Genomic DNA, 27,366 nt, shown 5'->3' on the forward strand with positions numbered 1-27,366 from the left:
ACTGTTTCTAGGATAAGTATGCGAATTTCTCTATAGTTTTTTAAGGTATTATAGGCTAAATCCTTAGGGATTTTGTTCAAAAATTATCTGTGAAATGAATCTAATGACAGCTTATATTTGCTTGGTAATTTAATCAATAACTTAGCAAAGACTCACCCCCTGACTGTTCACTGGTATATATCACTGCACGGGGTTTGGGATTCATTGGTAAAATCAGGAATAGTTGTAACTTCTTAAACAGATTAATTGTATCTAAATAAATATAAATCAGCAGTTCATGTTGATGAAAAAATAGTACAATTCAAGCAATAAATAGATAAAACATAAGTGGAGTTTGATTTTGGAATGTATTGTTCATTTTTCTCTTTGGAGTATCATTTGAATAACAGTTCAATTTGCATTCTCTAGGAACATGTCAGGTGCAATAAAGGTAAATGGAACGCAGGTCAGAAGCATCCTGGTTGTCGGTGAAGTCACTCCTGGAAACAAAGTCCCCAAATTCTTAACATTGGTTCTTATTAGGGTTAATTTGGCTTTTAAGTATTTGTGGATGCTGATAAAAGTGTAGCACACAGTCCATAGTTTAATAGAAATTACTCATTCTCTAAAAATCAGGTATAAATGAGAGGTGCAGTGATGACATAAAGCAGAGTTTTGCTTAGAGAGAAGTTCTCCAGGAAGACAGTGATGGAACTCTTATTATAAAAGCATGATTGTTTATTTTTCACCTTATTATGCAAATAAATTGCTTGAATAGAGCTGTGGAATTTCAGGCTAGAACAGTAATAAATAATAGGCAACAAAACAATGAATACAAATGGAAAGTAGTTTGAATTTTAGCTATTGGATAGGCACTGAAGGACAGAGGGCTCTCATTAAATGTACATTTTAAATGATCACTCTGGTAGAACTTACGAACAATAGGTTGGGAGAATCAGGGAACAGACTGGGGAGGTCAGTTAGGGCCAGGTTATTTATCGTAATAACTAAGACACATCTCAATCCTAATAATATGACAAACTTAGTTAATATTCTTCCTTTGCAGCCATCCCCCCAAAAAGAGACCTGCACATCTGAAATCTTCTCTATATCAATAAATGTTAGTGCCATTCTTATTCTTGCTTAGGCCAAAAACCTTGACGTCATTCTTGACTACTGTCTTTCATATCCACTCCTAATCTATCAACAAGTCCTACTAGCTCTATTTTCAAAGATTATTTGGAATTTAGCAATTTCTTAGTTCTCCCAGCTGTTCCCAGGCCCTGCCACTGTCTTCTCTTCTGGATTGCTGCAGGTGTGTCCTAACTGGTCTTGCTACTTCTGCCTTTGCCCCTTCAGTCTTTTCTCAGCATGGCTCATGATTTGACTTCCCCATTGGTTTCCCATCACACTCAGAGGACACACCCAAGTCCACACACTATGGTGTAAGACCTGTCTCCTCCCCGCTTGATCATTCTGATCTGATCTCTCCTCCGTTGCTCAGGCTCAGGCCCAGGCATTTTGTCCTAGGCAAAACATAAAGTAAGCTCTTCTCTAAAAAGGTAAAATGAACTTTAGAGGAAAGATGAGACTTCTAATGGGGATACCTGGGCCACAATAATATGCCCTTTCTCTTTCAGAATTTGGAGGACCTAGCCCATCATGAAATTTATTATAGGCAAATCATTTGACTTAAGTCTAGAATGTTTTCATTCAAATGCAACCTTGAGACTCTGCAGCATTTAATTTGATCTGTATAAATGTGCAAATATCAATTTGTCTTCCTCCTAGAGTCAGACTGTGGTCCGAGCAGAGTGTGGCATAGGTTATAGAACATACTGAGCATTAACATTGACAACAAAAGTGGAATTTAAATTATATGGTTCATTAAGGAGGAAAACAGAAAGCATGTGCCCTTCTATGTTTTATAAAGTCAGTAATTCCTCCATAAGTGAAAGAAGGTAATTAACTAGGACCAGAGTTAAAGATATTATTTAAAACTTCACAGTTAACAACAAGTATCTCAAACAAAAAATTTTTGATACTGGATTCATTTATTATTTTGTGAGGAAAAGCCATGTAATGACATTTTGTAAAATGTAGCATGGGTTTGTAGCCTTGTGGTTTGGATTCCTGCATCTCACACTAGAGTACTGGGGTTTAATTTCCACCTCTGGTGCCTGACTCCAGGTTCCTGCCAATGCAGAGCCTGGGAAGCAGCAGTGATAGATCAATGGATTGAATTCTCTCCATGTGGGAGACCTGGATTGAGTTCCGGCTCTTATCTTCAAGTGTGGTCATTTTAGAACTCTTTGTCTATTTCTCTCTCTCTCTCTCACACACACACACACACACACTCACACACATGCACACACACACACACATATCCTCTGAAATAAATGAAGTGTGGAAGGTATAATACAGTAGTTTGAGTTGAGGGCAACAAGGAAAATTGTAATAACAGCTAGTGGTGACCAGTGTAGGCTTAAAAATTCCCCGATGTCCATCCCTGATTTGCTACGCTTGGATAAACTCTGTGTGTGTGTGTGTGTGTGTGTGTGTATACTCAACTTTTGCTGGCTAAGGAATGAGGGGGAAAAAGGAACAATGAGTGTGTGTGTGTGTGTGTGTGTGTGTATACTCAACTTTTGCTGGCTAAGGAATGAGGGGGAAAAAGGAACAATGAGCACTTGTTGATATCTTTGGCCGATGCAGAGAAAAATAGCTATTTCAGAGAATAGTGGTAGCACATATATTTTAAAGCCAAATGGGTTAGCTTTTGAGGTATCTTACAAGATAAAGAGAAACAAAATAATAATATAGGAGGAAAATCCAAATTACTATGTGGTTAGTATTTGGATAACTAAATGTACAACTTAATGTCCATGGTAACAAGTATGTTATGAAAAGTTTTTCTCTTAGAAATACTTACAGATGTTTTTGTCCTCTATAGGAGTATGATTTCCTCTTCCAACATACTAAGTTACTTTACTTTGTCCTATCTTGTATAGCATTCATTCTCCTCATAAGATACACATTAACTCATCAACACAACCCACAACGCTATTTTTTAAAATTTATTTATTTATTTATTTGACAGGCAGAGTAATAGAGACTGGGAGAGGGAGAAAGAGAGAGAGAAACACAGAGATATTCTGTACTTTGGTTCACTCCCCAGATGTTTGCAGTAACCAGGACTGGGCCAGGCCAAAGCCAGGAAACAGTAACTCCATGAGGGTCTCCCTCATGGGTGGCAGTGGCCCAAGCATTTGGATAATCTTCTACTGCTTTCCCAAGTACACTAGCAGAGAGCTGGATTGGAAGCAAAGCAGCTGTGACTCAAACACTTTGTTATGGGATGCCAGAGTTATGGGATGCAGCTTAACTCACTGTGCCACAATGCTGGTCCCTGAGTTGACACACATTTAAACGGATCCTGGTGACCTTTATATTTCAAGTGTCATTTAAATCCAGTAGGCACAAATATGTTTACTCAGTTTTGTTATGACTTCTTGGTCATTAAAACCGAAACCAAAGACTTTTTGAGCAATTAGCTAAAAAAATAAACCATCATTCATGAATATATTGAACAAATGTTATCCTTTAAGGTAAATACTGTCCATTTTTTTAAAATGTTACTTATTTTCATGTATAAGGCATAGCAATACAGAGAGTGAAATCTTCAGTCTACTGGTTCATTCTCCAAATGCCTGCAACAGCCTGGACTCTGCCAGGATGGAGGCAGGACCCCAGAACTCCATCCTGGTCTCCCACATAGTGGCAGGGGCCCAGCCAGTTGAACTGTCATCTGCTGCCTCCCAGCATCAGGGAGGCAAGGAGCTAGATTGGAAGTGGTAATGTTGGGACTTGAAATGACATGCCTTCTTTGCTGTTCTGAATTCATATTTGTGGTCTCTGATCTTTGTGGCTCTTTCTCTTTGGCGTTAAGTTCTTGAGAAGTTTCTCTCTTCTTTTCCAGAGCAAGCTCTGTTGAAATCATGACCATTTTACTGCCACAGCGGCAAGCCACACAGGAGTCCATAGGAGTCCATTTCTCAACCTGATATGTGTCTTTACATTTTAAATAAGCCCTGAGAGAGAAAGGTCTTCCTTCTGTTGGTTCACTTCCCAATGACCACTATGGCTGGTGTGCTGCGCCTATCCGAAGCCAGGAGCCAGGTGCCACCTCCTGGTCTCCATGTGGGTGAAGGGCCCAAGCACTTGGGCCATCCTCCACTGCCTTCCCAGGCCACAGCAGAGAGCTGGACTGGAAGAGGAGCAACCGGGACAGAATCCAGCGCCCCGACCGGGACTAGAACCCGGTGTGCCGGCGCCACAGGCAGAGGATTAACCAGGTGAGCCGCGGCGCCGGCCACAATTTCCTATTTTTAACTGGTATTTACCTGAGAGATATTTTACTCTTGGATTTGTCAGGATCTTTGATTTCTAGGATTAGACCTGCAAGTAATCCTCTTTGTCCTTAAGAAAGTCATCTGAGCAAATGACTATATTTTTCAGTTTTCTTATCTGTCAGAGATTAATATCTTCCCTATGTATTTTATCTGGATATTGCTGATCAAGTAAGAGAATCAACTGGAAAATTCTTTGAGAAGCTGATAATAATAACAGTGGCCATCATTATTGCATGTGAGCTGGACCTGCCAGGTACCGTGTGCCGTGTGCTTTCTCTGTTGTCTCCTGGGATCGCAGTACTTGATCGGGGCAGCTAATACTATGTCCATTTAAAAATGTGGCCAGCCTTTTAAGATAACTATAGATAAGGTACTTGAGGATTTCAAAGGGAAGGAATCATTTATTCTGGCTGGAATTCAGGAAACATTTCCTGGATGAGGTGATATCTTGACTGGATCTTGCAGCATTTATGGAAAGTATTGCCCTGGTGGCACAGAAATGACCTTTAGTGTACCATTCAGCTAATTGGAAAACAATCTTCTTTGTAAAATGAGTATTTTTTGTGCTCTGATGAAAAACTTCCTACAACACATAATTTGAATATGTTATCCTGTACTGTTTTCTTCTTCAGAGAGAGCCTACAGGGCTTCATTCTCTTCTGGGAAAGCAGACATTTGCTTCTCCCTTGGGTTCTTGTGTACAGTAGGAAGATTCTACATGCTCCTGGAAAGGACCAGGCTGCACCCAGCTAGTGCTGGGACCACCATGGCCCCATTCATTAATGCTCCCACACCTGTTTGATCACCAGGCAAGCTGTGGCATACAATACTGGAGTGATAGTGACATAAGATAGCCTTTTTATTTGACAAGTTATTTGGTGCCAACAAATCTTGAACAGAATTTATAGTTAAAGGAATTTTGTCAGAATCTATCATATAAGTCTTCAAAAAACTGCTCTGTGGCAGACTGATTCAATTTAGATTTGTAGATATTTCTTCTGTTATCCTATTTATGTGTCTCTATGATTAATTTTCTTATGAGATCTGTCAGGGTCTCTGGGGGACTCTAAGGTAAGAAATAGGTGAAAAATCTGTGTCACTTTTAAACCTGAGCTGTGCAAGATAATAGTATCTGAAGAGAGAACCTCTGCTGTTAGGAAGACAGCAGAGCATGACTGGGACCTGCAATGACAGATGTTGCAGCTCACAGAGCCAAGAGCCTATACTTAGCTGGCCCCTGAATGTGAACAGGGTGCTGTGAGGGTAAGAGCGCAAATGACCCAGGAGCCTGGAAGAACAGCTGCTTTCAGTATAGGGTGGGATGGGCCTGTGCAGTGTTAAAGATGAGCCTTCAACACAGATTCAAGTTTTAACAATTCTGAAAATATGTCCAAAAATGGCCCTATGGCCCTTGCATCCCCTAAACTTAAGGCTTTTGCCTTTACTTCTAAAGACCCTAATTTTCCACCTGCTACTCTGGCCACTTGCCCAGGAAAAAGCATGTGTACTGATCTGCACATGATCCTGATCTTTTTCCTCCTTGCCAACTGAAGAGCAGCTATGCTTCAATAAAGAACACTTGCTAACAGTTGCCCGTGGATGCGATGGAAGTAGAGGAGACATGTTTATTTCATTCCAACTTCCCAGCAACAGCACCCACTGAAATGGTGGGCACCATTTTGGGTTAGGGTGGGAGCTGAAGAAGACTTTATGCAGGCACACAGCAACTAACTGAGACAGGATATCTTTTGACAGTACCGCTGGTAATGGCAGGGAGACACCAACATTCAGCTAGTGGCTCTTGTGTTCATGTGTGATCCAGTGATTTTAGCGGAGGGAACAACCTGCAGTTCCCACTAACTGAGCATGGCTGGGAGATGGCTGGGCAACTCATTGGATATCGAAGCACCTGCAGAATCCCCAGAAGCAAGACACCTAGGCAAACCTTTCTTGGGGAGCATCTGCCTCTTTATTGACTGGACAGGCTGGCAGGGTGGAGAGAAACCTGTGCACCCAGTAACTATGGGAGACTTGTGTGCGGATACTATAGGGACTTGGTGGTTACATGAGAAGATGGAGGTGTAGCGGGGTCTCTGGGCAATCACTGGGTGCAGATCCATATGCTGGGAGCTCCTTGATTGACTACAGCAAATTATTGCAGGAGGAACTGTGCTCACATTGAACACTGTGCAGATCATTTGTGCCATTCATATGATGGCATGGAACACACTGGGGGCTAACACCTGGGCATTGAGATCTACCACACCCAACTTGGATGTGAACCTGGACACTCACCACACCCGCGAGCACTGACCAGAGCTAACAGTGCTCCCTGGCCACACAACTCTTTGTATTCACTGAAAGTGAAGACATTCCATTAAGCCACAGAGACACAGCTGAAAGATAAATGCCAACAGAGGGAAAAACAAGTCAACTCCACAAATGCCTAAAAACATGCAAAAATTAAGGAAACAAGAATATTGACGAACTATGATTCTGTCAAAGGAACACAAATGTGGTTAAAAGCCTTAAGAGCAAACTTGGTGAGGCAGAAGAAAGAATATCTGAACTAAAACACAAATCTTAGGATATCTTACAGTCAGACCAAAAAAAGAAGAAGAAGGTAGAAAACTTAAAACAGTGTGGTAGATTTATGGGATACTATCAAACCCATCATATAGATCTTAGAGTTCCTCAGGGTATGGAAGAGGGAATGCACTTAGAAGGCCTGTTTAAACATGGTACTGGTACAGAAAAAAATGGATAGAGCAAGGGAACAGAATACAAACACCACAAATCAATCCAAGCATCTACAACCAACTTATATTTGATCAAGGATCTAAAACCAATTCCTGGAGTAAGGACAGTCTATTCAATAAATGGTGCTGGGAAAACTGGATTTCCACGTGCAGAAGCATGAAGACCCCTGCCTTACACCTTACACAAAAATCCACTCAACATGGATTAAAGATCTAAATCTACGACCCGAAACCATCAAATTATTAGAGAACATAGGAGAAACCTTACAAATTACAGGCACAGGCAAAGACTTCTTGGAAAAGACCCCGGAGGCACAGGCAGTCAAAGACAAAATTAACAATTGGGATTGCATCAGATTGAGAAGTTTCTGTACTGCAAAAGAAACAGTCAGGAAAGTGAAAAGGCAACCAATAGAATGAGAAAAAATATTTGCAAACTATGCAACAGATAAAGAATTAATTACCAGAATCTACAAAGAGATCAAGAAACTCCACAACAGCAAAACAAACAACCCACTTAAGAGATGGGCCAAGGACCTCAATAGACATTTTTCAAAAGAGGAAATCCAAATGGTCAACAGGCACATGAAACGTTCAGGATCACTTGCAATCAGGGAAATGCAAATCAAAACCACAGTGACGTTTCACCTTACCCTGGTCAGAACGGCTCACATTCAGAAATCTACCAACAATAGATGCTGGGGAAAAGGGGATACTTACCCACTGTTGGTGGGAATGCAAACTGGTAAAGCCTCTATGGAAGTCAGTCTGGAGATTCCTCAGAAACCTGAGTATAACTCTACCATACAGTAACCCAGCCATCCCACTCCATGGAATTTACCCAAAGGAAATGAAATTGGCAAACAAAAAAGCGGTCTGCAACTTAATGTTTATTGCAGCTCAATTCACAATAGCTAAGACCTGAAATCAACCCAAATGCCAATCAACAGTAGACTGGATAAAGAAATTATGGGACATGTACTCTATAGAATACTATACAGCAGTCAAAAACAATGAAATCTGGTCATTTGCAACAAGATGGAGGAATGTGGAAAACATCATGCTGAGTGAAATAAGCCAGTCCAAGAGGGACAAATAACATATGTTCTCCCTGATCGGTGACAACTAACCGAGCACCAAAAAGGAAACCTGTTGAAGTGAAATGGACACTATGAGAAACAATGAAGAATAATAATAATAATAAATATAAATTTCGAAAGTACAACTTTTAGATTATAGCAGTTTTCCCCCCATAACCACCCTCCCATCTGCAAACCATCCCATCTCCTACTCCCTCCCATCCCATTCTTCATTAAGATTCCTTTTTAATTATATACAGAAGATCAACTTAGTATATACAAAGTAAAGATTTCCACAGATTGCACCTACACAGACATACAAAGTATATATGCTGTTTGAATACTAGTTTTACCATTAATTTGCATAGTACAACACATTAAGGAAAAGATTTTACATGGGGAGAAAGTGCACAGTGACTCCTGTTGTTGATTTAACAACTAACTCTCTTTTTTCTTTTTTCTTTTTTTATTTTTATTTTATTTATTTTTTTTAAACTTTTATTTAATGCATATAAATTTCCAAAGTACGACTTATGGATTACAATGGCTTCCCCCCCATACCGTCCCTCCCACCCACAACCCTCCCCTTTCCCACTCCCTCTCCCCTTCCATTCACATCAAGATTCATTTTTGATTATCTTAATATACAGAAGATCAGCTTAGTATACATCAAGTATGGATTTCAACAGTTTGCTCCCACCCAGAAACATAAAGTGAAAAATAATAGATGATTTTTTTTAAATGATGATGAAATCAGAGCAGACCTATTGTCATGTTTAATCCCAGTGAGAGTCAAGTTGGGAATTGATAATTTCTTTTTTTTTTTTTTTTTTTTTTTTTACAGAGGATCAGTTTAGTATGCATTAAGTAAGGATTTCAACAGTTTGCACCCCCATAGAAACACAAAGTGAAATATATTGTTTGAGTACTCATTAGACAGGCAGAGTGGACAGTGAGAGAGAGACAGAGAGAAAGGTCTTCCTTTGCCGTTGGTTCACCATCTAATGGCAGCAGCTGTCGGCGCGCTGCAGCCGGCGCACCACGCCGATCTGAAGGCAGGAGCCAGGCGCTTATCTTGGTCTCCCATGGGGTGCAGGGCCCAAGCACTTGGGCCATCCTCCACTGCACTCCCGGGCCACAGCAGAGAGCTGGCCTGGAAGAGGGGCAACCGGGACAGAATCCGGCGCCCCAACCAGGACTAGAACCCGGTGTGCCAGCGCTGCAAGGCCTAACTCTCTTTTTTATGATGTCAGTAATCACCTGAGGCTCTTGTCATGAGCTGCCAAGGCTATGGAAGCCTATAATGTTCATAAACTCCGACCTTATTTAGACAAGGCCACAGTCAATGTGGAAGTTCCCTCCTCCCTTCAGAGAAAGGTACCTCCTTCTTTGATGGGCCCTTCTTTCCATCAGGATCTCCCTCACAGAGATCTTTCATTTTTTGCCACAGTGTCTTGGCTTTCCATGGCTTTGAAACTCTCATGGGCTTTTTAGCCGGATCTGAATGCCTTAAGGGCTGATTCTGAGGCCAGAGTGCTGCATAGGGTATTTGCCATTCCATGATTCTGCTGTGTATCCCACTTCCCATGTTGGATCATTCTCTCCTTTTTAATTCTATCAATTATTATTAGCAGACACTGGTCTTATTTATGTGATCTCTTTGACACTTCATACTATCTTTATGATCAATTATGAACTTAAACTGATCACTTTAACTAGTAAGATGGCATTGGTACATGCCAACTTAGTGGGATTTGCAGTTCCATGACACATTTCTAGCTTTACCATTAGGGGTAATTCTGAGTGAGCATGTGCTGAACTGTACATCTTTCTCTCTTATTCCCACTCTTATATTTAACAGGGGTCAATTTTCAGTTAACTTTAAACTCCTAAGAATAATTGTGTGTTAATTAAAGAGTTCAATCAATGGTATTCAGTAGAAAAATAAAATACTATAAAGAATAAAATAATAAGTTATTCCTGGACAGACAGGACAAGGGCTGATCAAGTCACTGCTTCTCATAGTGTCCATTTCACTTCAACAGGTTTCCTTTTAGGTGCTCAGTTTTTTGTCACCGATCAGGGAGAACATATGACATACGTCCCTTTGGGACTGGCTTATTTAACTCAGAATGATGTTTTCCAGATTCCTCCATGTTGCAAATGATTGGATTTCAATTTTGTTTTTACCGATGTCTAGTATTCCATAGAGTATATATCCCATAGTTTCTTTATCAAGTCTTCTGTTGAAGGACATTTAGGTTGATGCATGTCTTAGCTATTGTGAATTGAACTGCAGTAAACATGGAGGTGCAGATGACTCTTTTATTCATTGATTTCATTTCCTTTGGGTAAATTCCAAGGAGTGTGGTGGTTCTTGTGGTAGGACTATATTCGGATTTCTGAGGTATCTCCAAACTGTCTTCCATAGTCGTTTTACCAGTTTGTGTTCCCACCAGCAATGGATTAGGGTACCTTTTTCCCCACATCCTCGCCAGCATTTGTTGTTTGTTGATTTCTGTATGACAGCCATTCTGAGGTAAGGTGAAGCCTTATTGTGGTTTTGATTTGCATCTCCCTGATTGCTAGTGATCCTGAGCATTTTTTCATGTGTCTGTAGGCCATTTGGATTTCCTTTTTGATAAATGTCTGTTTAAGTGCTTTCCCACTTCTTGACTGGGTTGTTTGCTTTGCTGTTGTTGAGTTTTTTGATCACTTTTTTTATATTTTCGTTATTAATCCTTTATCAGTTGCATGGTTTGCAAATAATTTCTACCATTCTGTTGGTTGCCTCTTTACTTTCCTGTTTCTTTTGCTGTACAGAAGCTTCTCAAGTTGATGTAACCCACTTGTTAATCTTGGTTTTTATTGTCTGTGCCTCTGGAGTCTTTTCCAGGAATTTTTGTCTATGCCAATGTCTTGAATAGTTTCTTAAGTGCTCTCTAGTAATTTGATGGTATTGGATTGTAGATTTGGGTCTTTGATACATTTGAATTCATTTTTGTATAAAGTGTAAAGTAGGGGTCCTGCTTCATACTTCTGCATGTAGAAATCCCGTTTTCCCAGCACCATTGATTGAAGAGACTGTCTTTGCTCCAGGGAATGATTTTAGCTCCTTGGGCAAATATAATTTGGTTGTAGATGCTTGGATTGATTTCTGGTGTTTCTATTCTGTTCCATTGGTCTATCCATTTGTTTTTGTACCAGTACCAAGGTGTTTTGATTATAGCTACCTTGTAGTATGTCTGGAAATCTGGTATTGTGATGCCTCTGGCTTCATTTTTGTTGTAGAAGATTGCTTTAGCTATTCGAGGTCTCCTGTGCCTCCATATGAATTTCAGCATCATTTTTCTAGATCTGAGAAGACTGTCTTTGATATTTTGATTGGTATCGCTCTGAATCTGTAAATTGCTTTTAGAAGAATGGACATTTTGATATTGATTCTTCCAATCCATGAACATGGAAGTTTTTTCCATTTTTTTTGTCTCTGTTTCTTTCTTTAAAGTTTTGTTATTCTCATCGTAGAGATCTTTGACCTCATTGGTTAAATTTATTCCAAGGTATTTAATTTGTTTTATAGCTATTTTGATTGGGATTGATCTTAGAAGTTCTTTCTCAGCCTTGGCATTGCCTATGTATACAAAAGCTGTTTTTTGGCTGGCATTGCGGCTCACTTAACTAATCCTCCACCTGCGGAGGTTCTGTCCCCGTTGCTCCTCTTCCAGTACAGTTCTCTGCTGTGGCCCCGGAGGGCAGTGGAGGATGGCCCAAGTGCTTGGGTCCTGCACCCGCATGGGAGACCAGAAAGGGGCACCTCGCTGCTGGTTTTGGATCGGCACAGCATGCCGGCTGCAGCGGCCATTTGGAAGGTGAACCAATGGAAGGAAGACCTTTCTCTTTGTCTGTGTGTGTGTCTCTCTCTCTCTCTCACTGTCTAACTCTGCCTGTCAAAAAAAAAAAAAAAAAAGCTGTTATTTTTTGTGTGTTGATTTTTATATCCTGCTATTTTATCAAACTCTTCTATGAGTTCCAGTAGTCTCCTAGTGAAATCTTTTGGGTTCCAGATAGATAGATAGATAGATATAATCATATCATCTGCAAATAAAGATAGTTTGACTTCATCCTTACCAATTTGAATCCCTTTGATTCTGTTTCTTGCCTGATTGCTCTGGCTAAAACTTCCAGGACTATATTGAATAGCAATGGTGAGAGTGGGCATCCTTGTCCGGTTCCAGATCTCAGTGGGTATCATTCACTATTAACTAGTTGGTAAGGAAATTCATATGAGTGAATGCCTATTATTAACAAAGTACTGTTGTAGAAACTTCACTTTTCTTATTATTACTTCATGCTTTTATTTGTTCACTCATTTTACATTAAAAAGCCCAGAGAATAATAGAAAAGCCCAAGTTTATTTAACCACTTGGAATGAAGTAAACATATTAATCCTTTGGGTTCTTTCACTTCACATATTTTTATAATAGAAATAATATGGCAGAGCCGGCGCCGCGGCTCACTAGGCTAATCCTCCACCTAGCTGCACTGGCACCCCGGGTTCTAGTCCCGGTTGGGGCACCAGATTCTGTCCCGGTTGCCCCTCTTCCAGGCCAGCCCTCTGCTGTGGCCAGGGAGTGCAGTGGAGGATGGCCCAAGTACTTGGGCCCTGCACCCCATGGGAGACCAGGAAAAGCACCTGGCTCCTGGCTCCTGCCATCGGATCAGCGCGGTGCACCGGCAGCGCGCTGGCCGCGGCGGCCATTGGAGGGTGAACCAACGGCAAAAGGAAGACCTTTCTCTCTGTCTCTCTCTCTCACTGTCCACTCTGCCTGTCAAAAAAAAAAAAAAAAAAAAGAAATAATATGGCAGATCAATTTGAAATACCCTAGGTTCCCTTCCTGAGTCATACTCCTCTTTCTCTCTCCTGAGAGACAGTGAATATTAGGACTTTTCTGTATATTAGCAACTTCTTGTGTATATTTCTATATAGGTATTGCACAAGGATCCATGAAAGATCTCTTATTGGTTTCTTGTTCATCCCTTCTTTTGTTGTTTAAATCTCTCCATCTGGTACATAGAGATCTGGTTCCCTCACTTCAGCGCTGTGCAGTATTCTATTATATGCACACATTACAGCTTACCTGTCCTACTGGTGCATGTGATGGTTTTAGGTACACATCTCAGATTTCTGGGTGACAGGCTGTGCATTCCCATTTAATTCTCATAGATGTTCCCTAGGACAGGTGGCATGACTTCCATTTGACAAATGAGAAAACTAAGGTGTTGAAATGCTATGTAACTTGGCCAATTTAGGGAGCCAGTAGTTGAATCCAGATCATATAACAACTGTTTAATTTCAACACTTAGCTGTCCATGTAAATCCTCACCTCTTAACCTTTTCCATCATCACAATAGTTGCAGTCAGCCAGTAATAAACATGCTTTTAAAGCAGAAGATCAGAGCAAGTAATGAGGAGAAGGTGTGTAGAAGAGAGAAAAATGGTTATCAACATTGTTCAAATTTTGAAATAAAAACATGGGTCTGAGGTGTCTGTATAGAGATGACTGTTCCTTTAAGATAGAAGACTATTCATTTTATGCTTCTTAAATGAATGTATTAAATGTAATATGCAGATGTATTTTGACTAAGGAAAGATCTATCAGGGGCCAGCGCTGTGGCACAGTAGGTTAATCCTCCGCCTATGGCACTGGCATCCCATATGGGTGCCGGTTCTAGTCTCAACTGTGGCCTGGGAAAGCAGTAGAAGGTGGCCCAAGTACTTGGGCTCCTGCACCCATGTGGGAGACCCAGGAGAAGCTGTTGTCTCCTGGCTTTGGATGGACACAGCTCAGGCTGTTGAGGCCATTTGGGGAGTAAACCAGTGTGTAGAAGACCTTTCTCTCTGTCTCCCTCTCACCGTAACTCTACCTCTCAAATAAATAAATAAAATATTAAATTAAAAAGAAAAGAAGTATCTAACAGTTAGCATGATGGCTCTGTATTTTACTTTGCAAAATGTGTAGGCCATTTTCTGTAGGTGAAGAAAATTAATCAACTGAGTCTTCTTCATGATACTTTATTCATGCTTGAAGCATATGTTTTGGGCTTCATTTTTGCTTTTGTTCTTTTATTCAATTTCTAGGTGGAAAATCTAGTGTATTAATTGTGAAAATTCTGGAGCTGCATGAGGAATGTACCATGCAAGTTGCTATGTGTGAGCAATTAGGAGGGCCACCAGCTGCCAGTCCTTCCCGAGATGTGACACGCGGGCCTGGAACCAGCCTGAAGGTTCTGTTCACCAGGGAGACTGCAGGACACCTCAGAGGACGTCCCCAGGACATCATCCACATCTTTCCTCCCTGGTGAGTACAAAGAACTGGGTCCAGTAGTCACCAGCTGTGAGTCCTGTCTCATAAGAAAAGACATTTTTATCAGCAACATTTTTGTCACTTTATTATAGAGAAATGCAAGGGAAGAAAGCCAGGATTTGACATAGGCTTTATGTATCAGAAGCAACAGATTGTCTTTGATGGCTTGTTTGTACTTCTGGCAGCAGATGTTAATATTTGGGGAGAAGGGATGGGGAAACAACTGTATCAGGATGCTTGCCTACATGTTATGTAAAGAATGTTCTGTTTTTGTCCTCAGAAAAATCATTTTAATAATATATATTATGTTACAATAGAATAATACATATTAACTTCAATATTTCTTTGGTAGTCACTTGAAAGGGAGGATGAAAAGCCTGAATTAAGACACAATTGCGTGGGGTTTTTTTGTTTTGTTTTGTTTTTTTGCTTCTTTGACAGGCAGAGTTAGACAGTGACAGAGAGAGAGAAAGGTCTTCCTTCCATTGGTTCACCCCCCAAATGGCTGCTATGACCAGTGGGCTGCACCAATCCGAAGCCAGGAGCCAGGTGCCTCCTCATGGTCCCCCATGCAGGTGCAGGAACCAAGCACTTGTGCCATCCTCCACTGCCTTCCCAGGCCACAGCAGAGAGCTAGACTGGAAGAGGAGCAACTGGGACAGAATCCGGCGCCCCGACCGGGATTAGAACCCGGGGTGCCGGCGCCACAGGCGGAGGATTAGCCTAGTGAGCCACTGCCCTGGCCCACAATTGCGTTTGAACACTAGGTGCATAACTGTTTATTATTGGATCAGAAATTATTTTCCTGAATGCCACATTAGTTTTCTTTTGCATGAGATATTAAGTTCCACCAAGAAAAGAAGAAAATTTTTTCACTTTTGAGTGAAGGCTTGAGTAGCCTTATCTTACATTCTTTTTTATGTTATTTATTGATTTTCATTTGTGCAATTCTTGGATTCTTAGAATTGGAAGTAACTTAAAAGTCCTTACGTTATACTTTCTTCCCACGGGAGAGATCTTTCTACTGCATCTATAGCATAGGATCTACACATCTTGGTGTCCATGGTGACTTTCTCATGACATTTCCAGAAGTCCCTTGTGTGAGAGCTGTGGGTTCTTGTGTATCATTGGTGGTTTTCTTCCCTCTGTCTCCTTCACTCCTTCTTGTACCTTTTTTCTGGCTGTTTTTCTTTATTTGTGCTCCATAAATGGATTATGGGTTGAAGAACATTAGTGCAGGAAGCCCTGTACTGGTTCTAAAAATGATAAATGAGACGCTTCTTTTTTTATATACCATGTCATCCAACGGAAGATAGGTTGAAAGACTACTTTAAATGCATGTAGAAAGACAACTTCGAATGCATGTGCCTAACAGACAGGTGGCAGCAGCTATTGATTCCATCTGTAAAAGCTTTTGCAAACTGGCTGGCACAGCGGCTCACTAGGGTAATTCTCCACTTGCAGCACTGGCAACCCCGGTTCTAGTCCCGGTTGGGGCGCCGGATTCTCTCCCGGTTGCTCCTCTTCCAGTCCAGTTCTCTGCTGTGGCCCGGGAGTGCAGTGGAGGATGGGCCATGTGCTTGGGCCCTGCACCCGCATGGGGGACCAGGAGGAAGCACCTGGCTCCTGGCTTCGGATCAGCCGCAGCATGCCGGCCGCGACGCACCGGCCGTAGCGGCCACCTTGGGGTTGAACCTCTCTCTCTCTCTCCCTCACTGTCTAACTCTGCCTTTCAAAAAAAAAAGCTTTTGCAAACTGATAGAAGTGAAAATATAGGAAATACTCATAAGATGTCATTTGATGTACTTATCTGGAGCCATTTGACTGAACTTTCTCAGAATGCCACCTCAAAAGAGGGAATCAAATACATAAATACAGTTAATATATACAAACAGATGAAAGAAGTTTGTTCTTATAACTATCAATAATATAAAACAAGATACTTTGGCAAATATTGACAAATATTAATCATTCTCATATGTTAGTGGAAGTGGAAGTTGGTACCTGTTTTGGCTGTATTCATAAACATTAATGTTTTCTGCACTTAGATATAGAACTCTGATTCCTAGGACATTACCCTATAAGAATATGAAGATATTTATGTAAAAGATAATGTCAGAAATGTTTTGCTCAAACATCTAAAATCTAAATGCAGCCTTAATGTAGTCATCAACATGGGATAGGCTAAAGTTATGGTACATTTTGGCACTGTTCAGTAATCTAATATAGTGATGTAGATAACATATTTTTTCATGTCTAAAAGATATCACAGTCTTCTTTTGCAGAAAACAGGTCATAAGATAACACTTGAGGTTCCTGGGGTAGTAGGAGAAGAAGTTGGATTCCCTATGGCAGAAGAAACAGTCAGGAATTCTGGGGTAGGAAGAACATTCAGGGTCCCCAGGGTAGGAGGAAAAGTTAGGGTCTCTGTGGAGCAGGAGAAGCAATGGGGAGGAGATGCAGTTCCTCTTCTCTTTCCATGGTCTCATTTCATTACCAAGAAGACAGACTATATACTCTTTGTATTGCTCAACTCAGATGGCTCTAACAAAATAGCACAGATAAGACTTCTCCTGATTCTGCACGTCAGAAGTTTACAATCAAGTGTTGGAGTTGGTTGGTAGTTGGTTTCTTCTGAGACCTCTCTCAGTGGCTATCATGTGTCTTTATTGTTTGAAGTTTCTGCTTTTTAATTAAGAGTTTGTTTTATTTTTCCAAATATTAACCAAAGTCAGTCTAGATGCCACTTAAAAATAGCCCACACTAATGGGTGGGGGGAGCCAACTCATTTTTTTTTTAACTTTTATTTAATGAATATAAATTTCCGAAGTACGGCTTATGGATTACAATGGCTTCCCCCTCATAACGTCCCTCCCACCCGCAACCCTCCCCTTTCCCACATCCTCTCCCCTTCCATTCACATGAGGATTCATTTTCGATTCTCTTTATCTACAGAAGATCAGTTTAGCATACATTAAGTAAAGATTTTAACAGTTTGCTCCCACACAGAAACATAAAGTGAAAAATAATAGATGATTTTTTAAATGATGATGAAATCAGATCAGACCTGTTGTCATGTTTAATCCCAGTGAGAGTCAAGTTGGGAATTGATAATTTCTTCTTCTTTTTTTTTTTTAACAGAAGATCAGTTTAGTATACATTAAGTAAGGATTTCAACAGTTTGCACCCCCATAGAAACACAAAGTGAAATATACTGTTTGAGTACTCGTTATAGCATTAAATCTCAGTGTACAGCACATTAAGGACAGAGATCCTACATGAGGAATAATTGCACAGTGACTCCTGTTGTTGACTTTACAAATTGACACTCCTGTTTATGGTATCAGTAATCTCCCTATGCACCAGTCATGAGTTTCCAAGGCTATGGAAGCCCCTTGAGTTCTCTGACTCTTATCTTGTTTAGACACGGTCATAGTCAAAGTGGAGGTTCTCTCCTCCCTTCAGAGAAAGGTACCGCCTTCTTTGAAGACCTGTTCTTTCCACTGGGATCTCACTCATCTCACTCACAGAGATCTTTCATTTAGGTTTGTTTTTTTTTGTTGTTGTTGTTTTTTGTTTGTTTGTTTGTTTGTTTGTTTTTTCCCCAGAGTGTCTTGGCTTTCCATGCCTGAAATACTCTCATGGGCTTTTCAGCCAGATCCGAATGCCTTTAGGGCTGATTCTGAGGCCAGAGTGCTGTTTAGGACATCCGCCATTCTTTGAGTCTGCTGAGTATCTCGCTTCCCATGTTGGATCACTCTCCCCTTTATTTATTCTATCAGTTAGTATTAGCAGGTACTAGACTTGTTTATGTGCTCCCTTTGACTCTTAGTCCTTTCATTATAATCAATTGTGAACTGAAATTGATCACTTGGACTAGTGAGATGGCATTGGTACATGCCACCTTGATGGGATTAAATTGGAGTCCCCTGGTATGTTTCTAACTCTACCATTTGGGGCAAGTCAGCTTGAGCATGTCCCAAATTGTACATCTCTTCCCTCTCTTATTCCCACTCTTATGTTTAACAGGGATCACATTTCAGTTAAATTTCAACATTTAAGAATAACTGTGTATTAATTACAGGATTAAACCAGTCATATTAAGTAGAACAGACAAAAAAAACTGCTAATAGGGATAATGTATTAAGTTGTTCATTAACAGCCTACTCATTTTTAAAAGGACTAGATAGTTTTTTATTCCAATGGAAACTTGACAAGACATATTGAATATTTCCTTCTTTGTAGACTGTATCCTTTTCCTGCTTTAGCCTTTGTGTTCATCTAAACTATTTTTCTATGTGGGAAAATTATTTTTAAGAAATCAATAGTCTTTATTCACTCTTATTTGTCCTTTAGTCATAAATATGGGTTGAGGTACAATAACTGTTTACCCCAAGGACTTTAAAGCCCTCTGTAAATGTTGCCTAATAAATTTCCATTGAATTCCTATGCAATGTAATATTCCTTTGGCCCTAACAATCTGAAAATGAACATAGACATAAAATGCCTTGCTTAGAATAATTGCATTATAAAATAGGCATAACTGTATTACAGTAAGAACTTCTTTTAAAAAGTTTTTTAATCTGTAAATTTTAAAGCACATAAAAATAGAATAATGAATTCCATATCTGCACCACAAAGCTGAAACATTCATTAATAACTGAATAAACAAGTTTTACTTCTGAAGGAAACTGAAACCTTTAAATATAATATGATTCCAAAGAAACAACTCACAAGTTAAACACAGATATTGAAAAAAAATAGTGAAGGAAGTTTCTGTGATGATATTTGATGAGAGAGGGAAGTAGAACATCTGGCTGATTATTTCTTACGCCAAATCTAATTACCAGAATGAGGGCCAGGAAAATGTTAAATATGTGATATGAAGGGTCTGCCAACATGCCTGTTATTCACTCAAAAATATTTATTGGCATACCTGTGTCAAATACTTTGCTTCCCCCCAGAAAAGGCATCTTAATAGGATGGAGGAATGGGGGAAAGAATGATACCTGACTGCATTCATTTTTTGTTGTGATAACAGAATACCTGAGAGTGCATAACACCTGAGACTTGGAAACTGGCAAGTCCAAAAGTGTGGTGCCAGCATCTGCTGAGGGAATCATGCCTCATTGTAACATGGCAGAAGGTATCACTTGGCTGTGACAAGCAAGCAAATTAGCTCCGGTCTCTCCTCCTCATCTTGTATTGTCTCTTAATTACCATCATGTGGTGTCACTCTCATGACCTGATGTAATCCCAAGCACCTCCCAAAAGCCCCATCTACAAATAATGTTAATGTTTGACTGTAGAGACTAAGTTTCAGACACCTAAATTCTAAGCATACACCCAGACCATTGCACTGACTTTTCCCATTATCATGGGTATCTCTCTGTGTTAGTGAATACATGTAATCATTTTCTGAAAAATTTTAATTAGTTCATTTGTAAAGAATCCAAGATGGCAGGATAGGGAAAGGAGTAATGGTAAGAAAAAAAAAAAAAAGGTGGAGGAAGTACATTCTGAGGGGTCTAAGGGGAGAGTTAGAAAACCACAGTGGGAATTCTCGGAAGGAAGAGGGATGCTGTGGATCTATGTGGAAGGTGCAGATGCACAGTACGAGCATGGACACAGTATGTAACCCCAGCAGCCAAGAATAGAGAAAGTGCCAGCTTTGGAGAGTGAGGTGAGACAGACTGTAGCAGCCCTTGCCACTGGTGATATAGCTAAAGGGAGATCTTGGCATGCATATGTCCTGGAGCCCTAAGGGGGATAAGGTACTTGCTAACCCAGTAAAAAAAAAAACAGGGTTGGGGTACATCTCTCTCTCCATTACCCCCACAATGGCATCTGGCAACTAGCTGAGAGAGGGCGGATGCCATTTCAGACATAAGCAGCAGCTACAGACGCTCTTGTGCATGTGCCGAGCATCTGACTGGGACAAGATGTGATCTTGACAGCAGTAGCAGTGGCAACAGCTGGGTTGCAGGTGCCAAGCAAGGATCAGGGAAAAGGCAACATTGTGAAACAAGTAGGGGCTACAGCCAGTAGCTCATGTGCGCATGTGTAATCCAGGGATTCTACCAAAGGGAAAAATCCACATTCCCCACTGACTTTGAGTCTGGCTGGGAAGATTGACGGGCCTGGACACCCATGTAGGAATGTGAGGTGCTTCCAGCTTCTCAACATATCACAGGCTCTGGTGCTGAGACTGTGGGAACTATGACTGCACAAGAGGGTGCAGGGTGTAGTTGGGTCTCTGGGCAATCATTGCGAGTGGTTCCAATCACTCAGAGCTCCCTGATTGCCTGGAGTGGGTCATTGCAATGGGATCGGTGCTCACACTGAATACTGCACTGATTCTTTGTGCATTTCATACGGTATCATGCACAAGTGTTGCACCCACCATGGGCTAACACATACATCTCAGGGATACAATTGCTGAGTCATTACCTGCTGCCTCCCTGGGTAGAAATGGGAGCTGAGCCTGGACTCAAACTCAGTAGACACCTTGAAATGGAATGTAGTCATCTCAACTAGTGTCTTAACCACTAGGCCAAATGCCTACCCCCATATAATCATCTTTTTAATGATTACTTAATATTTTACTATATGGAAATATCATAATTTAAGCAGTCTCTTGTCCTGTATTTTCAAGGTTGATTTCTATTATGGCCTGTTTTAAACAGAACTTGAAATAGAAATAGTCATCCTTGTAGTTCGTTCTGATTATGTTCTTAGGACATTTGTAGAAGTAGAAATTCTTGGTCATAGAATATGAGTTTTTGAGCCTGATAGTATTGTTGCCATAGCAACTTATAAAGGTCATAACTATTATCCTTGCTGTCAGTTTCTCAATCATACCAGGATCACATTCAATGTTTTTTATGGCTGCTAATATGATATAATTTCTTTAATCCCTTTCATATTCTTAGCATGTAATATATATCAGGTATTGTGCTGTCATAAAAACTCTGTAGTAGACATTGTTATATGAATAGGTTGGCCCATTCTTCAGGTTATTTTCCAGCATGAACTCTAGGAATTGTGTTAGTAAATTAAAGAGCATATGTGTTGCCATTGCTGCTATGACTTCTTAATAAGATCGAGTTTATAAACCATAGGATGAAGTACCTAATAATTGTCTAATTGAATGCTTTTCCTTAGATTTATTTACTGGTAACCATATCTTTTTTTTTTTTTAATTGTCTACCTTAACCTTTATTTATGCATTTGTTGAGGTCCTATGGGCTTTCTTATCAATTTGCATGTTTGCCTTATATAATAAACTTTTGTATCTATAGTTAATATCATTTACAATAACTTTTTGTTTTCTTCCCAATAGTTATACTTCCCTGTGTGTTTTATGTCATATAGCTGTGGCTAAAGCTTGCAAATAAAGATTTTTCTTCACTGCTGTATTTCCATTGCCTAGAATAAAGCTTAGCACATAGTAGACAGTCAATGACTAGTTTTTTTTTAAGATTTGTTTATTTGATAGGCAGAATATCAGAGAGAGTAAGAAATAGAAAGAGAAAGTTCTTCTATGCATTGGTTCACTCCTAAATAGCCACAACAACCAGGGCTGAGCCAAGCTGGAGCCAGGATCCTGGTCTCTCACATGGGTGGCAGAGACCCAAGTACTTAGTCATCTACTGTCTTCCCAGGTACATTAGCAGGAAGCTAGATCAGAAGCAGAGCAACCAGGACTTGAACTAGCACTCTCTGATATAGATGCTAACATTGCAAATGACAGCTTAATCACTTTTCCACAACTGCAACCACAATGACTATACAATTAATGATAAGAACTAAATCATTATGAAGACATAGTTGTGGGGAGCAACTGGGAGCAACTCGGACTAGACTGTTACTGGAATTAAGACTTATTCTATGCATCTGCTCTCCCACAATATGGCGCTGGGAGAGGAGGAAACAGTTTCTACACAGCTGCCTCCAGTTCAACCAATAAACAGCAGGACCAGCTCCTGATTGGAGGAGAGCAGCGTACTCGGCGTGTGGGTAGCAGAGTTGGGATTGGTGGAAGAGGACTATAAAGGAGGAGAGAGACAACATGCACCAGGAACATCTATCTGAAGGAACACCTGTGCAGCCCCTGAGAGAGCCGGCCGGCGGTGTGCCGCTCCCCCGTCGAAGTGGGGAAAGTGGTAGGGTGGAAGGACGGTAGCCAACCCGGGAAGAACCAGCAGCAAACCCGGGGAGGGCCGAGCAGACAAAAGAACAACGCAGGGTCCTGTGTCGTTCCTCCACGAAGACGGGGAGCGACATAATGGTGCTGTGACTCGGATATGAAGCCTAGGCAGGGTTTAGTGTCGTTCCTCCATGAAGAGGGGGAGCGACACATAGTCAACTTTCTTTTGCTTTCAGTTTTATTAGAAAGACTGTTGATTTTTTCAGTCATTTAAAGAAACTGAATGTTTACTTACTACATAATAGGCCTTGTGCTAGAAAAGAGGAATATAGTGTTCCAAATGAATGGCAAATTGTCTCTACCCTTAAGGAGCCCACTGTATGATAGAAGAGGAAATTATAAAAGGTTCTTCTGAGTATACCAACATGTACGGGGATGTGAGAATACTGAGGCAGTAGGTACAACTGGTAGGTAGTCTGTCGGGCCAGGTGGTTATATGTGTGGATGGGAAGGATTTATGTGTACGTGTACTGAGGAGGGAACAGGTAGAGAGATGTGGTGTAAGGGTGGCTTCTTACAGTTGGTGATACTGGAACTGAGCCATAAGGGCTATGTTGAAATGAGCCAGGGGAGGGACTGTGTGGGCATACGAAAGAATGGAGACCACATTAGTGAAAATCAGAAAAGCCGGAATGGCATGGTGTAAGATGTATGCAGGGGTGTATGTATTGCTTTGTACAGAGTAGAAATTCCAAGACACGAGTGGCAGGAGTTGAGATTGGAGAACCTGTACACAAGTGTTAACAAGCTGTGATTTAGTTTCCTCTGCTTTCCTAAAGAGAGAGGGTATGATCTGATTGACACTTAGAAGTCCGTGGAGAATTGACTTTCTCTAGAAGGCCAGAGTAAAAGTATTTATGAAGCTTTAGGAGATTCTCAAGTGTGAAAGAAAGTGAAAATTTAGAGTTTGATGGGAAACAGTGGATTCAGAATATGTTCTTGCTGATGAGTTTGATGCAGTATGTGAAGGAAAGACAGGAAACAAGAAAGTCAACCAAGATTGTGGTAATATTAAAACACAGTTATTGGCCAGCGCCGCGGCTCACTTGGCTAATCCTCCACCTGCAGCGCTGGCATCCTGGGTTCTAGTCCCAGTTGGGGCGCTGGATTCTGTCCCAGCTGCTCCTCTTCCAGTCCAGCTCTCTGCTGTGGCCCGGGAGTGCAGTGGAGGATGGCCCAAGTGCTTGGGCCCTGCACCCACATGGGAGACCAGGAGGAAGCACCTGGCTCCTGGCTTCGGATCGGCACAGCATGCCAGCTGTAGCGGCCATTTGGGGAGTGAACCAACGGAAGGAAGACCTTTCTCTCTCTCTTATAGTCTAACTCTGCCTGTCAAAAAAAAAAAAAAAAAAAAAAAAACACTGTTATTGTTTGTAATGTTGGTGTTGCTTGTAATTTTTCTTATATAATTTAGTAGGTAAGCAATAATTGCAAAACTGTGTTAAGACATATAATGTATAAAGTAACATTAACAATATAAAAGGATAGGGACACATGTACAGTATTTGTCTATTATTGCAGCTTAGTTGCTATTATCCAAGGTATGTTGTTATAATTATAAGATAGTAATTCTAGTTCCCAAAATAATTAGGGAAAGAAGAGAACTAAAGTGATACACACAAAAGAAACATCAACAGCAACCAAAAAAAAAGAAAAAAAAAAACAGTAATGGGGTGTATGTATTGCTTTGTACAGAGTACAAATTGAAGAACAAAAATATATATGACATGTAAGAAATAATAGATAAATAATGGGAGTAATCTTTCCTTCTCAGTAATCACATTAAATGTAGATGACTGAAACTCAACTATTAAGAAATAGATAAATAGAATTAATAAAGCAAGATGTTATCTATATATTGTCCACAAGACTATTTAAACATAAGGACATAATACGAACAAAAATTAAAAAATGGAAAAGATTCCTTGCAAACGGTAACTAAAGAGAACTGAGGCCATGTTCTTGTCAGATAAAAAATAGACTTTAAATTTGAAAAAAGATACAAGACACAACAAAGGATGTAGTATGTTGATGAAATATTCTCTATAGTAAGAATATGTAATAATTCTAAAATGTGCAAACCTAAGAAAGGAACCCCAAAATATATGAATTAAAAATGGACAGAATCAAAGGGAAAAACAGAAGTCCTGCACAATGATAGTTGGCAACTTCAAAACTCCACTTTCAGCAGTGAACAGAGAAAATATACAGAAGATTAATAAAGAAATAGAGAACATAAAACCAAGTAGATCTAATAGATATACATGGAACACTCCACACAAACATGACACAGTACCTAGGCTCTCTAAGTACATACAAAACATTCTCCAGATTAAACCACACATTAGGGCACAAAACAAGATGTAATAGTCTGAATTGTGTTCTCCTAATATTCATATGTTGAAGTCCTAACTTCTATTACACACCAGAATTTGATGATGTTTAGAGAGAGTACCTTTAAAAGAGTAATTACGCTTAAATAAGATCATAGGGATGACTCCGAATCCAACAGTGGAAGCAGAAGTGGAAGAGCCGGCGCTGCGGCTCACTAGTCTAATCCTCCGCCTTGCGGTGCCGGCACCTCTCTAAACATAATAGTTCCCAGTTGCCTCCATTTCTTTGAAAAAGATAGGATTTCATTCTTTTTTATGGTTGAATAGTATTCCATAGTGTGTATATGTCATATTGTCTTCATCCAGTAATCAGTTGATGAACATCTGGTTGGGTTCCATATTTCTATATTGTGAATTAAGCTGCAATAAACATGAGGGCACAGATAACTCTTTAATATACTGATTTCATTTCCTTTGGGTAAGTTCCTGGGAGTGGTCATATGGTAGATCTACGTTCAGATTTCTGAGGAATTTCTATACTGTCTTCAGTAATGGTTATACTAGTGTATTTTCTCACCAAAAGTGTATTAAGGTACCTTTTCCCCCACATCCTTGCCAGCATTTGATTTTTTGATGATAGCCGTTCTAACTGGGGCAAGGTGAAACCTCTTTGTAGTTTAAATTTGCATTTCCCTGATGGCTAGTGGTGCTGAGCATTTTTTCTTTTTTTAAATTTTTATTTAATAAATATAAATTTCCAAGGTGCAGCTTTTGGATTATAGTGGCTTCTTCTCCCCCATAACTTCCCTCCCACCCGCTACCCTCCCATCTCCTGCTCCCTCTCCCATTCCATTCACATCAAGATTCATTTTCAATTCTCTTTATATATAGAAGATCAATTTGGTATATATTAAGTAAAGATTTCAACAGTTTGCTCCCACACAGAAACATAAAGTGAAAAATACTATTTGAGTACTAGTTATACCATTAATTCACATTGTACAACACATTAAGGACAGAGATCCTACATGGGAAGTAAGTGCACAGTGACTCCTGTTGTTGACTTAACAGTTGACACTTTTGTTTATGGCATCAGTAATCACCCTAGGCTCTTGTCATGAGTTGCCAAGGCTATGGAAGCCTTTTGATTTCGCCAACTCCGATCTTACTTAGACAAGGTCATAGTCAAAGTGGAAGTTCTCTCCTCCCTTCAGAGAAAGGAACCTCCTTCTTTGATGGCCCATACTTTCTGCTGGGATCTCACTCACAGAGATCTTTCATTTAGGTGTGTGGGTTTTTTTGGTTTCGTTGTTGTTGTTGTTGTTGTTTTTGCCAGAGTGTCTTGGCTTTCCATGCCTAAAATACTCTCGTGGGCTCTTCAGCCAGATCCGAATGCCTTAAGGGCTGATTCTGAGGTCAGAGTGCTGTTTAGGACATCTGCCATTCTATGAGTTTGCTGTGTATCCTGCTTCCCATGTTGGATCGTTCTCTCCTTTTTAATGCTATCAGTTAGTTTTAGCAGACACTAGTCTTGTTTATGTGATCCCTTTGACTCTTAATTCTATCATTATGATTTTTCATGTATCTGTTGGCCATTTGAATTTCATCATTTGAAAAATGCCTATTTATGTCCTTTGCCTATTTCTTTCTTTTTTTTCCTTTGCCATTTTTTTAACTGGATTGTTTGTTTTCTTGTTGAATTTCTTGAGTTATTTATAGATGCCAGTATTAATCTTTATCTCTTGCATAGTTTGTAAATTTTTTGTCCCATTCTGTTAACTTTCCGCTTCACATTTCTGAGTGTTTCTTTTGCATTGCAGACACTTCTTAACTTGATATAACCTCATTTGTCAATTTCTGTTTTGATTGCCTGTGCTTCTGAGATCTTTTCCCAGAAGCCTTTACCTATGCCAGTGTCTTGCAGAGTTTCTGCAATGTTTTCCTCTAGTAATTTGGTGCTATCAGGTCATAGATTTAGATCCTTGACCTATTTAGAGTTGATTTTTGTATAAGATGTTATTAGGTAGATATCTTGTTTCATACTTTTGCTTGCATGGATCCAGTTTTCTCGGCACCATTTGTAGAAGAGACTATCTTTTCTCCATTGATTGATTTTAGCTGATTTGTAAAACATTGGTTGACAACTGCCCTGAAGTATGTCTTGATTTCTGGTATTGTGATACCTCCAACTTTGTTTTTTTGTTGTTGTTGTTTAAGATAGCTTTAGATA

General features: G+C 40.1%; 1 protein-coding gene across 11 annotated transcripts in view; it reads left to right on the plus strand.

Annotated features, from left to right (window-relative positions):
* The window catches only part of SPIDR (scaffold protein involved in DNA repair), a 469,038-nt gene that overhangs the window by 183,065 nt on the left and 258,607 nt on the right, over window positions 1-27,366 (plus strand). For 9 of the 11 annotated variants that reach the window (XM_051844476.2, XM_008255503.4, XM_070076568.1 and 6 more), the window contains one exon: window positions 14,369-14,588. In XM_051844476.2, the coding sequence (XP_051700436.1) occupies window positions 14,369-14,588 (220 nt within the window). Of the gene's footprint in view, window positions 1-3,958; window positions 4,335-14,368; window positions 14,589-27,366 lie in introns of those variants that run through there. The other 2 variants (XM_070076572.1, XM_051844480.2) reach the window with 2 other exon arrangements.

The sequence above is a fragment of the Oryctolagus cuniculus genome, chromosome 6 (assembly GCF_964237555.1).
Source record: "Oryctolagus cuniculus chromosome 6, mOryCun1.1, whole genome shotgun sequence".
Taxonomy (NCBI): Eukaryota; Metazoa; Chordata; class Mammalia; order Lagomorpha; family Leporidae; genus Oryctolagus; species Oryctolagus cuniculus.